The sequence below is a fragment of the Physeter macrocephalus genome, chromosome 2 (genome assembly GCF_002837175.3).
Source record: "Physeter macrocephalus isolate SW-GA chromosome 2, ASM283717v5, whole genome shotgun sequence".
In the NCBI taxonomy this organism is placed as follows: Eukaryota; Metazoa; Chordata; class Mammalia; order Artiodactyla; family Physeteridae; genus Physeter; species Physeter macrocephalus.
Genome location: NC_041215.1, coordinates 132632589 through 132646677, shown reverse-complemented (window position 1 = coordinate 132646677; position 14089 = coordinate 132632589). Strand labels below are relative to the sequence as shown.

Genomic DNA, 14089 nt, shown 5'->3' with positions numbered 1-14089 from the left:
ATAAGCCCATGCTCCACAACGAAGAGTAGCCCCCTCTCATTGCAACTAGAGAAAGCCCACGTGCAGCAACGAAGACCCAATGCAGCCACAAATAAATAGACTAATTAATTAATTAAAAAAAAACACTGTTCGAGGGGGAGCACCGTCATCAGATAGCTTTGTTAGGACGGCGACACTAAAACATACACGTGGGTTGTGAATTTCAGTTGTAAGTGTAAGCGAGTGATGTCACCTTTAGCCCCATAAAAATAGATGAGTTTATATCAAGAGCTGTATTGAGTCCATGGTGATTAGTTTATGTGACTTAAGGACATATTTCTCTTAAAACTGTGTCATAGGTCACTTTTTATATCTTAAGAAACCTTATGTATTCTTCTATATGATTCAGCTTTTAAAAATTAAAAATTTTTTCTTTTGACAGTCGGCCAAATTGCATAAGCTGCCGCCCTTTCTTACTTTTTCATTATTAAGATTTAATTTTGATTTTGTGAAGTGTGAACGGTACAAGGAAACAAGCTGTTATACGTTCCCTCTCCGGATCAATCTCAAGCCATTTTGTGAACAGGTTTGAACTATTTTGTATTGAAATTCTTTCTTTTACCCTCTCAAGATTGAATCTTTTATTGACCTGATTTACAGTTGGCTTAGTGCAGAATCTCTCAGCCTTGGCGCTGTTAACATTTAGAGTTGGATAATTCTCTGTTGTGGTGGGATGTGCCCTGTATTGTAGGATATTAAGCAGCATCCCTGGCCTCTACCTACTAGATGACTGTAGCATCTCCCGCTTCTGTCCCCAGTAGTGACAAAAATGTCTCCAGACTTTGCCAAATGTCCGTGTCTCCAGCAGGGAGGGAAGGTGGGTAAAATTGCTCCCGGCTGAGAACCACTAGTTTATTACAGTTCTTTTGAATTTCCAAAGTATGGATTTGTTCCCAGTTCTTTTTACTAAACCCTCCTTGAAAAAACTTTGAAATGAAAATTTAAGAACAGAATTAGAAATGACCCTGCATTAGGAAAAATTACCATTCAGCAGTACATTCCTGTTTGGATTTAGTTTCCTTTAGATGCAAGAATAAATTACACATCTAGAAAGTGAACAAGAAATTGGAATGTTACTAGTGTAGAATTTGTAATCCTTAAGACACGGGAAAGAAAAAGTTTTAAAAACAAATTAATGACATAATCTACTTACTTTATAAGCTATTTAGAAATATTTTCTATGTAATTGTGTACATGCCAAGATCAGAGTGATGAGGCTGATGCATGTCTTACCACAAATCATTCTTTATATGTTTAAGTCCAGAACATTTATTAGCCAGCTGTTGAATTTCTTTGTATAAAAGTAATCTTTTTTCTAAATGGTCTAAAATTCAGGTGGGGCTTTCTCTACTTCAAGCCTAATTACTGAGCTTTTTGGTTTCGTTATTATATTAATTTCCATTCAGAGCGTCTAATGTGTTGGCCCTGAGCCTGTTAGTGGCACGTGTAGAATAAACAGGTTTTCCAGAGTACTTCCCCTGCTCCTATTTGCTGCCTGAAAAAAAAACTTTTTTTTTTGGAATAATTGAGTTAATTCTCTTTTTTTCTTCCCATTTTTATTGAGAAATTATTGACATACATCACTGTGTAAGTTTAAGGTATACAGAATGAGGGCTTAGTTTACATATATTATGAAACGATTACCGCAATAAGTTTAGTTAACATCCATCATCTCATAGAAAAATTTTTGTCCTTTTATAAAAAGTAGTTTGTCATGGGAGTTCCCTGGTGACCTAGTGGTTAGGATTCCTGGCTTTCACTGCCATGACCCGGGTTCAGTCCCTGGTTGGGGAACTGAGATTCTGCAAGCTACGCGGTGCAGCCAAAAAAAAAAAAAAAAAGTAGTTTGTCACATGATTTTGACATATGTTGAAATAACAAAACTGAAAAAAGCAAAACAGCACTTATCTAAGAAATTCACAATAATTTTACTTTCTGATTTCTGTATTAATGAAAAAAATTATCATTTTGCATCTTTGTTTACATCTCTCTTGTTTTTTCCCTAAGCCAGACATTTTTAAAATGCTGCTTACTTAAAAAGTGCAGTTTAAGCAAATAAGTTCTTAAATAATTGGCACTCCCTCAAGTACCATCCATACGCCAAGTATCCCTTAACCTAAAGTAGATTTTTTTAATGCCAGTGTAGGTGTTCATAATTACAGAGCACGTTACTTGTAGAAAAGATTGATCATAGAATTGATAAATCAAGAAAGAACCTGTTCATTCCACTAAACTACCTCTAAAGGAAAACAGCTAGTATTCATAACTGCTAAATTCCTGTTATATGCAAAGGACTGAAGTGTCAGGAGGGGTGATAGATAGTAGATACAACTCTGACTTTGAGGTGCATGACAGTCTAGTTAAAATATAGGACGAATTCAACTGCTAAAAGAGCATATTTATAAAGCAGCATAATAGGTTTAATACAAGATGGTTTTTTCTTGCTAAAACTCTGATAGGGTAGTGTGTGTTTTGTTATCACATGGGGTTACGTGATTTTAGCCAAAGTACATAAAAATAACATCTTGTTTGGATATATATATTTTTAAAATATTTATTTATTTGGCTACATCGGGTCTTAGTTGCGGCTTGAGGTATCTTTTGTTGCGGTGTGCGGGCTTCTCTCTAGTTGTGGCGCACGGGCTTAGTTGCCCCGTGGCATGTGGGATCTTAGTTCCCCATCCAGGGATCGAACCTGCTTCTCCTGCATTGGAAGGTGGATTGTTAACCAGTGGACCACCAGGGAAGTCCTTGGATATATGTTTTTATGTTTAACTCGGAGGCAGAATTTGGCGAAATGTGATTGGTGTTAGATCAATGATAGATAATTTTCAGTCTAAGAATTACAGATTTCAAATTTTAAAGCCGATTATTCAAATTTATCTTAATTTACCCTAAATAACAATAATAGTGAAGTTTCTTACTAACTTTAATAGTTGAAATTTTTTTCCCCCCTTTGGTTATGTATCTTCTTATTTTATGTCAACTATCAATGTTTGTGCTCTTTCTTGTAGAGTGAATTAGATGACTTGGAATATATGTATGACCTCTTCTCAGTTATTATACACAAAGGTGGTTGCTACGGAGGCCATTATCATGTGTATATTAAAGATGTCGATCATTTGGGAAACTGGCAGTTTCAAGTAAGTATGGAAATTAGATTAAAAGTATCTTTGCAACATTTTCCTTTTCTAGTCCCATTATTTTGGTGAGGCTAATCTTTTGCCATTTATTATATATTCACTCTGTAGAAAACTTACAGGCACTGAAAGTTAATACAGATAGAAGTTTAAATTTTTTATTTCTAAATAACTTCACACATACAGAAAAATAACCAGCATAGTACAAACACCTCCTGTATACTCTTCATCTAGGTTCTCCAGTTGTTAAACATCTTGCCACATTTGTGCAGGCACGTCCTCTGTGTACAGACACATGCCCACACACAGTTAACACTATCATGATCAGTGCTGACCACTAGAAATAAAGTTGAAGACATTAGACCTCTTTACCCCTAAATAACTCAGTGTTTATCTCCTGAGAACCAGGACATTCTCTTACATAAGCGTAGGTCAAAATCAGGAACTTTAACACTGATATAATATTATTGATTATCTAATATATGTTTTATATTCAGATTTCACAGCAGCCTCGTCCAAATCCTTTAGAGCATTTTCTTCCCCACTCTAGTATCAAGCCCAGGATCATGCATTAGATTTAGTTAGCATATGTCTTAAGTCTCCTTTAATCAGTAACCATTTCTCAGCTTTTCTTTCTTTCACGGCACCAACCAAAGATTTTCCTCCTGTACTGTCTTCTGAAACTTTTATAGTTTTGCCTTTTACAGTTGAAACTTCAGTCTTCCTGGAATGCTTTGCTGTGAATGTTGTGATGTTGTTTTTCCATCTGGGTACCCAGTTGCCCGTTACCATTTATTGAATGATCCATTCTTTCCCCACCAGTTTACAATGCCAGTTCTGTTATATCAGTTGTTTTCTTACATTTGAGTCCATTTTGGGGCTCTGTATTCTGTTTTTGTTGTTGTTGTTATTGTTCTTTTTTTCTATTCCTAGGCAAATACCACATTGTTAATTCATGTAGCTTTCTACTATGTTACGATAACTGGTAGGGCAAGTCTCCCTATGTGTTATTATTCTTCAGGAGTGTTTTGCCTGTCTTAGATTTTAATGCTTTTCTGAAGATTTCTAGAATCACCTTGTCAATATTCTCACACATACACACACATAAAAGTAGTGCATTTTGTATCTACCTGTGTAAACAAGATACATCTTTTTGGTTTTTAGAGCTTCTTTAATGTCTTCTAAAAAAGTTTCATAATTTTCTCTAGAAGAGAAAGCACTAATTGGGAATCCACTTCCAGTTATTTGCAGTGGGAAAAATTATCATCTATTACACACCAGCACCAAACTCTCAACCAGTTTTCTAAAATGTAACTAAAACACTGGTAAGCTCCAAGCCATCATGTTAGGATGTAGAATGCTTAAAACCTATCTTCAAGGGTGTCAAACAGTTAATATCGTTGTGAATGAAAAATTGCTCCACGTGTAATAATGTAGCTTCTCTGAGTGCCGGCAGTGTTGAAGGTGCCGTGTTCCCTTTGTTGACATTCACTTTGCCTTTCAGAACATCTACCTGTGTTTCTGATGTTCTATCAGCTGTACTTAGAATGTACTGAGAGACAACATATGTTTTGTAAAGCTTGGGTATTTAAAGTCTAACCGTTCTAGTGGGAAAATGTTGATCAGGGAGGTGTTTTGTGGGGCTATGTCTATATTGTATTTTTTGGACTATTTGTGGCTGGTGTATTGAAGTACAGTTATCTTTAGTACATTGATTTTATAATCAACCATCTTGTTAAACCCTCTTATGTTGTAGACATTTTTGGAAAAAAGACAGTTTTGTTTCACTCTTTTTGGTCCTTAACCTTCCATTTCTTTTATTTCTAGAGCTGGGTTTATCCGGTTCTGGGTTGAGAAAGCCATACGAGCATCTCTCAAATGCTTGTGCCATATCTGACAGAACACTAGCTTGTTTGGGCACATTCCAGTCAGATGGAGTGAAGCTCTGCTTATCCTCCTCTGGTCTAATTCTGCTCTCCACATTTCCATCCTTTGTTGCTGATTCTTACCCTGTTGCCTTCCTTAACTCTGCTGTCTTACAGTCGCAGGGTCCCGTAGTAGTGAACCTTACTCTCTAGGGCACCCCCAGCCCTTTGAGACAATTATTTTAACTTTATTTCATTCCCTCTAAAAGATGAAGTTGAAGCCTTTTATTAGATTCTCATAGAAACTTGCGAACAGGTCTAATAAACAGTTATGATGTTGTTCATTTATTTTTCTTCTCTTTGCCTTTTCCACTGTAGTTCTTGGGTTTTCCTTCTATTTATGCTTCCATTTGTGGTAGCCTTTTTTTCCGATGTTGCCCTGTCCCTCTTCAGCCTTAGAAAGTGCCCCTGCCCTCCATGTCAGTTCAGGTTCCGCCTCGGGAGTGTGTTTCTGCTGTCCTCCATGCTGGCTGCAGACATTTCTTCAATTTTGCTCAGCCATTGTCAGATTTCAGGCACTTCTCTAGCTGGCGGGGTTTATCCTCAGTTTTTTGTTTGTTTGTTTGTTTGTTTTTTGCGGTACGCGGGCCTCTCACTGTTGTGGCCTCTCCCGTGGCGGAGCACAGGCTCCGGACGCGCGGGCTCAGCGGCCACGGCTCACGGGCCCAGCCGCTCCGCGGCACGTGGGATCCTCCCGGACCGGGGCACGAACCCGCGTCCCCTGCATCGGCAGGCGGTCTCGCAACCACTGCGCCACCAGGGAAGCCCTATCCTCAGTATTTTGAGGCATAAAATATTTATTTACAGTTTCCTATTTAAGTTTATCATTGACGTCATGCACAGAGGTAGCTTCACACTGTGTGGTGAGGTAGCGTGGCTCAAAAGTAATGATTCTTTTCTTCGTGTCTTCCTTTTTTGGTTTGTGCTTCCTTGAACTTCTCTGCAATTCTGTGTTCATTTCTTTGGAAATGATCGGCAGCGTCAGGCTCTTCTCCCGGTTCCATTACGTGACTCGAGAGGGCAGGCAGGCATTCTTTCATTTGGTTTTGCCCTCTGCACTGCTTCTCTGGTCTTGAAGCTCTGGTACTTTAGCAGGGTCTTCCTCGGGGCTTAAAGAACGATCAGAAGATTGCTTTCTGTTTGTGCTTGTGTATTTCCTTATTCACGGCCTCTATTTTTTTTTTTTTAAATTCTGCTCTTTAAGAATCACAAGCTTTGTGGTGTTCACATAATGCTGAGTGCTTTAAGAATTTCAACTTCAGTAGGTACACTTGCTGGACACTGCTTGTCTCTCTACTACCATTATCCTGAGAGATCTCTTATACCTAGAGACAAAGGATTCCAGATACACTAAACATAGACAGGTATTGTTTTTTCTGCCTATAGGTTAGCAATTTCTTCTTCCCTTTCAAGGAGCTGTCTGCAAGGAACAAGTTTCATGACCAACCCCACATAATGTTCCCTGGGTGAAAGCCAACATCTCAGTCTCTCTCAGCCTAAGTAGAAGATGATCTCTTGCCTCTTGCATGGAGGTCATTAACTATTCAAAATGTGGCTCTCGATCTGGTGTAAAGAGAGCCTGACCTGTGCCTTCCACAGTGGGGTCTTTTGCTTCACTGATGGTTGACGTCACTTCAAACATCATCTTGCACATTTGAGGATGTGGGACAGAGAAGCTTTACAACGGCTCCCAGTAGGCAGCCCTGGGACTGGTGCCTCCTGGACCGGCCTGTCCCCACAAGGCCAAGGTTGGACACTGGCAGAGTGCAGGAGGACTAGGCCCAGCCCATGTGCCACCTGCACCAGCCTGTCACACCCTAGGCAATGCCGGCCTGCGTCTCCCCTCCTACCATTTTTAAATCTCTTGTTCCTTAGCCATAAATGTCATTAAACATATTAAACATACTATTTTATTATTCTCTGATAATTGCAGTATCTGAAGATTTTGTGGGTCTTTGGATACCTGCTGATTCTGTTTCCTTATGATTTTGTTATTTTAGACTGTGGTCTTGGTTGGCTCGTTGGTTTTTTAAAAACACGGTGTAGGAGTAATTTGAAGCCTGAGTTAAAAGTACCTTCTTCCACGAAAGATGTGTATTTGTCTCTACCACATGCCTGGGGTCACCTCCAACCTTTAATACCTTTAAAATAAGATCTAGACTTGGTGGTTCTAGAGCCATACAACTAATGTGAATTTGGGCCACAAACCCACATGAAGACCTACTTGTGATTACAGATTATTAGAGGAAATGTTTTTCCACCTTCATCTAGTATCAAGGTCAAAACAAGCAAGTTTCTCATTGTCCTTTGTTGTGAGGTGGATTTTTTGGTAGGTCATGCTTATATTGATAGCGTAGTCCTTTCAGGTTTCTCGCTTTCTGCTGGAATCTATCTTTGTGGTATAATAAAAAATATATACTTGGTCCTTGTCCCAGGTCCCTGGCACAGAGCTCCTTGAAATTTCCTGAGTGATAGGCATGTCTTTTCTTGTTCATAATGAACCCCTTTCAACCATACCTGAGTTTATGCTAATGAGGTTACCTGCGGAGTGAGGGCTGGTCAGCAGAGAAACCAACCACATGATTAGAGGGTTGGAACTTTCAGACCCACCCCCTCACCCAGGGAGGGACGGGCTGGAGATTGAGTTTGGTCACTAAGGGCCAATGATTTAGTCAATCATGCCTGCATAATGAAACTTGGATTAACACTCTGAAAGGAGAGGACTAAGGGAGCTTCCAGGTTGGTGAATACATCCGTGTGCAGGGAGGGTGGCCACCCCAACTCCACGCGGACAGAGGCTTCTGCACTCGGGACCCTCCCCAGCCTTGCCCTGTGTACCTTCATCTGGCTGTTCGTTTGTTTCCTTTGTAATAAACTCTAGTCCTGAGTATAAGTTCCTGAGTTCTATGAGATGTTCCAAGAAATTATCAAACATGAAGTGGAGCTTGTAGAATTTGTAATCAGCCAGGCAGAAGTGCAGGTAGCCTGGGAACCCCATTTGCAGCTGGTATCTGAAGTGGGGGCAGTCTCCTGGCACTTAGCAACATTAGTGTCAGAATTGAATTGACGGACAGCCAGGTGGGTCAAAGAATTGGAGAGCTGGTCGTTTAGAAAACCAGCCATTCAACTCCCCACTTTGGGTAGGTCCTTATGCTTTGTCTCCCAGACCCTGTCCTGTATGAGCATCAAGGTGGAAGCTGTGTGTCAGCAAGGTTGGGTGGCTTGGAGACCTCAACTCTGGATTTCTTCCCTGGATTCCCATGTCACTTGTTCTCTGAGGATTTTCCCGATGTTCTCTTGCTAGTTCAGCATGTGTTTAAAAAGGTATTTTCTTTTGTTGTGTTGTGTTTTACTTTATCCAGCATTTTTAGTAATTTTACAGCAGGATGGTTGTATTTCATCTGCCATATTCTTCTATATTTCTTTATTATTTTTGTCTTAATGTTAACTGTTTAGGTCTATTTGTGTTTATGATTTTAAGCCAGTTTAAAATACCTTTGCAAGATGCCATGTATGAAAAAAAAGTAATAAAAATACCTTATCAGGGGAATTTTGACATGTTTCCAAGTAACTTCATAAGATGGGGTGAAAACTTGGGTGATCAGAAAATAGGAGGGAGGGACTTCCCTGGTGGTGCAGCAGTTAAGAATTTGCCTGCCAATGCAGGGGACACAGGTTCGAGCCCTGGTCCAGGAAGATCCCACATGCCACGGAGCAACTAAGCCCACGTGCCACAACTACTGAGCCCGCGTGCCACAGCTACTGAAGCCCGCGCGCCTAGAGCCCGTGCTCCACAATAAGAGAAGCCACCGCAATGAGAAGCCCGCGCACCACAACGAAGAGTAGCCCCCGCTCGCCACAACTAGAGAAAGCCCGCACGCAGCAATGAAGACCCAACGCAGCCAAAAATAAATAAATAAATAATTTATAAAAAAGAAAATAGGAGGGAATGTTTAAGCTGAGCTTGCAGAGGTTGGTAGGATTTTGTTAGGCCAACATAAGTGAGTGAGAATAAATTGGGTGGAGACCAGAAAGTATTTTGAACTGAATGATAATGAAAATACAACATATGAAAATTGTAGGGTGCAGCTAAAGTAGTGCGCGGTGGGAAAGTGTTGGAAACCGCTGTGTGTGTTGTGCTAGAAGCTTTCCTTATCTCACAATCCCAATTTACAGATAATGCCAGGGAGATTAGGTAATTTGTCCAGGATTATTCAACCACAGTTGAAGTTTTAAAGCCAGGCTGCCTGATTCCAAAGCATATACAAATTATTATGATGTTCTTATCATCATTTCTCCATCTTGAACCTCCGTGGCACAAACACTCCTATTTCGTTAACTGCTTTTTAAGGGATTAGTGATAGAAACTTTTTTTTTTTTTTTTTTTTACTTTTATTTGCATTTATTTTTTGCAGCATTTATTCCTGGGCCATGAGTTTTTGTTTCTTCAGTTTCTTCTGGTATATCTGTTTCTTCTGGGCAACCTACTCTTCTGGTTTAGGAACAATCTGTTCTTTTTCAGTAAGGATCATCTCAATGTGGCAGGGAGAGCTCATGTATGGGTTGATCCGACCATAAGCTCTGTAAGTCCTGTGCCACATTTTGTGGGCTTTGTTCACCTGGATGTGCTCAGTGACCAGAGAATCTACATCTAAGCCCTTAAGTTCAGCATTACTCTGCATTTTTGAGCATGTGCAGTTAAAATTCAACACTCTTTCTGGACCACCGACCCTGCATCCAGCCTCACTGTTTGGCCTGGGCACACCTACCATCTCCACCACTGTAATGATGGAATGGCACACACTGCCTCTTTAAAGTGACATCCTTCAGATACTTGGTGGCTTTTCGGATATGCATACCCTTAATGGCCTGGGCAGTTTCATGAGTGTTCTTAAAGTGAACACGAAGATTTGAACCTCTTGACTTGCATGATTTTGTGGGGTTTTCTGGGTCAGGTGAATAGTGAACCAGTTTTAGAGGTCACCTCAGGTCACTTACCAGAAAAGAGAAACTTTTTTATTGTTTTCTTTCTTAGGAGGACAAAAGTAATCCAGATGTGAATTTGGAAGATCTTCAAAATGAAGAAGAGATTGATGATCCATTGATGATTCTAAAAGCAGTCTTATTACAGGTAGAGAGAGAGAGAGTGTGTATGTTTATATTTGTGTATGTATATCAGATATATGATTCAGTTGGCAGAAGTGATATTGTTACTATTCATAGTCTTTTTCTTTTGGGAAATTCTCTGTCTTTAAAAAAATTTTTATTGGAGACTTTCTGGTTATAAAAGGAATACATATGAATAGTAGAAAATTTGAGGGGAAAAAATTAGAAAGTATATAAAGAAACAAAGTTTAAATAAACCAAATGTCCGGTCATTGTTAACACTTTGATATATATTCTTTGCATTCTATTTCCTTTGTGTTTATATACATATATTGGGATTGGGTTACAAGTTTTTTGTGATATTATTATTGTTATCTTAAATAGAATTGGGGTTTACTTTACATACGGTTTTGGAATTTACTGTTTTCCCATATTATCCTTTTAATGTCTGTAGCACCTGAAGTTATGTCCCCTTTTTCATTCCCAATATTGATAATACCTCACGTATATGACTTTTAATGTTTGCTTTGTACCCTGTTGTAAAGATGATAGTCTCATTTCATTTATTCATTCATTCTTAATAAACAGTTTTTTTCTCAATTTCTTACTAGGGACCTAGGTTGAGTATTGGTTTATGGCCACTATATTAGTCTACTAGGGCTGCCATAACGAAATCCCACAGACTGGGTGTCTAACGTAACAGAAATTTATTTTCTCGTAGTGCTGGAGGCTGGAAGTCCAGATCAAGGCGTCAGCAGGTTTCTTCTGAGGCCTCTCCCCTTGCCTTGCGGACGGCTGCCTTCTTGCTGCCTTCTCACATGGCCTTTTCTATGTGCATGCGCTTCCCCGTGTCTTTGTGTGTCCAAATTTCCTCTTCTTGTAAGGACACCAGTCAGATTGGATAAGGGCCCACCCTAAAGGCCTCATTTTAACTTAATCACTTCTTTAAAGGCCCCACCCAAATATAGTCACGGTTGAAATTTTGAGGGTTAGGAATTCAGCATATGAATTCTGATAGTAGAGGGGCACATTTCAGCCCATAATAGTCACTTCTTACCCCATTTTAGAACTTGGTTATACTTCAGAACATTCAGAAGAGACAGTCTTTTCGCACTAAAGTATTTCTTCTAAAAATCCCACATAATATCAGGAATTTACCAAACCTTGGAATACTCTTTGGATATTGCTCTTGAAATGTTTAAACTTTGCCACATGGAAAGTGGCAAAATTCAAGTTTTCTAAACTTAGGCTTAATCTATTTTTTAAAAGACGTTTTATTTTGAAACAATTATGGTTAATCCACTTACGTGTTTGCTGTTACAGGCACATTTTTTAATCCTCTTGTTTCCATTGAACTCATAAGTGTTGAGGTTATATCTTATCAGATTTTCTTACATGACTTTCTTTTCTTTCATAAGGAGGAGAGTAATCTAATTCCTGTTGATCAGCTGGGCCAGAAACTCTTGAAAAAGATAGGAATGTCTTGGAATAAGAAGTACAGAAAACAGTATGGACCACTGCGAAAGGTAATACATGACATCCTTATAAGAAGTCCTATTCCCAGGAAATTTTATTATGATTTTGGCAACATGAATTTCTTTGGGGAAGGAAATTTAAATTAGACGGAAATACAATTAGTATTTTTGTTTAATGGTTAGAATTCAGTTAATTATTAAGTAATTTATAGAATCAAGAAGTAAGCAAAAAAAGAATAGAGGAGGGGCTTTTAATCACAACAGCAAAAAATGTCACAAAGTTCATACCCTAAAGCTTATCATCTTATTTATAGAAACGTCTTCAGGTATTCACCCAAATTTCACTTTTATCTTTCTTTGACACACAGTTCTACTAAACTTGGCAATCTGGTTTCCTAGGCTGTAAGGTTAGGTGCAAAAACTGGTACTGCCAGACTTGGGAGACAAAAACTTGACTAAAAACAAGCAAAGCAACGGAACAGTTAGTCAGTATTTTGGAGCTATTTCTTGTAGAAGCAAAGAGCGTACACAATATAGTCTGTGTTTAAGTTCATGTTTTAATTAGACCACAGTTCACAAATGAAGTTAATGACCATGAGCTCATAGACAGTCTTAGGTTTTCATTTAAAACGATTGGATCAGTGTTTCAATATTTTACTGTTAAGTATGTTATCAGCTGTGCAGGGGCTTTTTTGTCTTGTTTTGTTTTTAAATAAAAATATCCTTCATAAGTTTGAGGAAGTTAGCTTGTATTTATAGTTGACTGATAGTCTTATCTCTTTTTTCTTTGAGGTTAATTTGTGCTTTTATTTGTCAGTATAACTTAACTACAATGGCTTGCAAACTTTTTTGACCTAAAAAATGCATCTTACATCACAGTCCAACCAACACACATGTATATAACTTGTGTACATATGTGTATAACTGAAGTGAGTTTGGCCAAAAATACCTATCCTAACACTGAATGTTCTTTTTTTTTAGACTTTTTTTTGAGTAGTTTTAGGTTTACAACAAAATTAACAAGAAGGTACAGAAATTTCCCATATACCCCCTGCCCACATACACGCGTAGGTGTTATCAACATCACTCATCAGGGTGGTGTGTTTCTTTTTTTTCCCTAAACCAAGGATGAGCTACATTGACACATCATAATTGCCAAAGTCCACAGTTCACCTAAGGTTCATTCTAATGAAGTAGATAGTATGGTACATTCTGTAGGTTTGGACGAAAGTATACTGACATGTATCCATTGTTATAATGGCATCCAAAGTATTTTCACTGCACTAAAAGAACTGTACTCTGTGTATTCATCACCCCTCTCCCCCAGACTCCTGGCAACCACTGATCTTTTTATTGTCTCCATAGTTTTGCCTTTTCCAGAATGGCATATAGTTGGAATCTCTCTCTTTCTTTTTCTTTTTCTCTTGAAAAGAGAGGTTCAAAGCCTTTCTATTGATGAGACCACTCATGGCCCACCCATTCAAGGGCTGGACGGGCTCTAAGTGGCAGGACTTCCCCACTAAATACTGCAGCTTGTCTTCCAGTATTGAACCCTGTCCCACAGGTCTTGCCCAGCAGCCACGTGAAGTGCAGGAGGACACATGTAGAGTATTTGTTCATAGGAAGGCCAAAAGTCTTATGCCCGTTATCACGATGAACCCAGACTCCTTTCGGGTGTGATATGAGCAGCTGATAGTTTTATCTTGAATAGAGGTTGGATTTTATCAAATGCTGTTTTGTTTACGTTTATTGATGTGATCACATGGCTTTTCTCTTTTATTCTGTTAATGTGGTGAATTCTGTTGACTCACCTTTTCAATGTTAAAGCAAATCTTACATTTCTGGGGTAAAGCACCCTTGGTCATGATATACTTGTATGTATTGCTATATACATTTGGCTCATATTTTACTAAGGATTTTGTGTCTATGAGAGATATGGGTCTTTAATTTTCTTTTTCTGTAGTATCTTTGTCAGGTTTTAGTATGAGGATTATGCAGGACTCAAAAGAAGTTAGGAAATATTACCTTTTTTATATTCTTGGAAAGGATTTCTCTGAGATAGATTATTATTTCTTTCTTAAATGTTTGTTGAAGCTAGTTAGACCTGGAATTTTTTTATGGTAAGGTTTTTAAATTATAGTTTTAATTTCTTTATTTGTGGAGTTGTTTCAGATTTTTTATTTCTTGAATTATTTTGGAAAATTATATTTTTTAAAGAATTTGTCCTTTTATCTATGGTGTCAAATTTATTGGCATGAGGTTATTTAGAATGTCTCACATTATCTTTTCTAGTGTCTGTAGGACCTAAATTTCCTCTTTTTAATTCCTGATATTAATAATTTGTGTTTGCTTACTTTTGTTTTTCATAAGTCTTGCTTAGGGCTTATTAAGCTTTTCAAAAAAC

General features: G+C 38.5%; 1 protein-coding gene and 2 pseudogenes across 7 annotated transcripts in view; 1 reads left to right on the top strand and 2 right to left on the bottom strand.

Moving 5' to 3' along the window:
- The window catches only part of USP40 (ubiquitin specific peptidase 40), a 97446-nt gene that overhangs the window by 13877 nt on the left and 69480 nt on the right, over positions 1-14089 (top strand). For 5 of the 7 annotated variants that reach the window (XR_008619321.1, XM_055090597.1, XM_055090602.1 and 2 more), the window contains 5 exons: positions 422-565; positions 3054-3182; positions 8249-8428; positions 10140-10235; positions 11629-11736. Coding sequence is in view for 6 of the 7 variants with exons in the window: in XM_055090597.1 (XP_054946572.1) it covers positions 422-565; positions 3054-3182; positions 8249-8428; positions 10140-10235; positions 11629-11736 (657 nt within the window). In the remaining variant the exon portion in view is untranslated. The remainder of the gene's footprint in view (positions 1-421; positions 566-3053; positions 3183-8248; positions 8429-10139; positions 10236-11628; positions 11737-14089) is intronic. The other 2 variants (XM_055090599.1, XM_007103190.4) reach the window with 2 other exon arrangements.
- Positions 9523-10049, bottom strand: LOC112065106 (60S ribosomal protein L17-like; annotated as a pseudogene).
- LOC112065161 (uncharacterized) lies at positions 13285-13379 on the bottom strand (annotated as a pseudogene).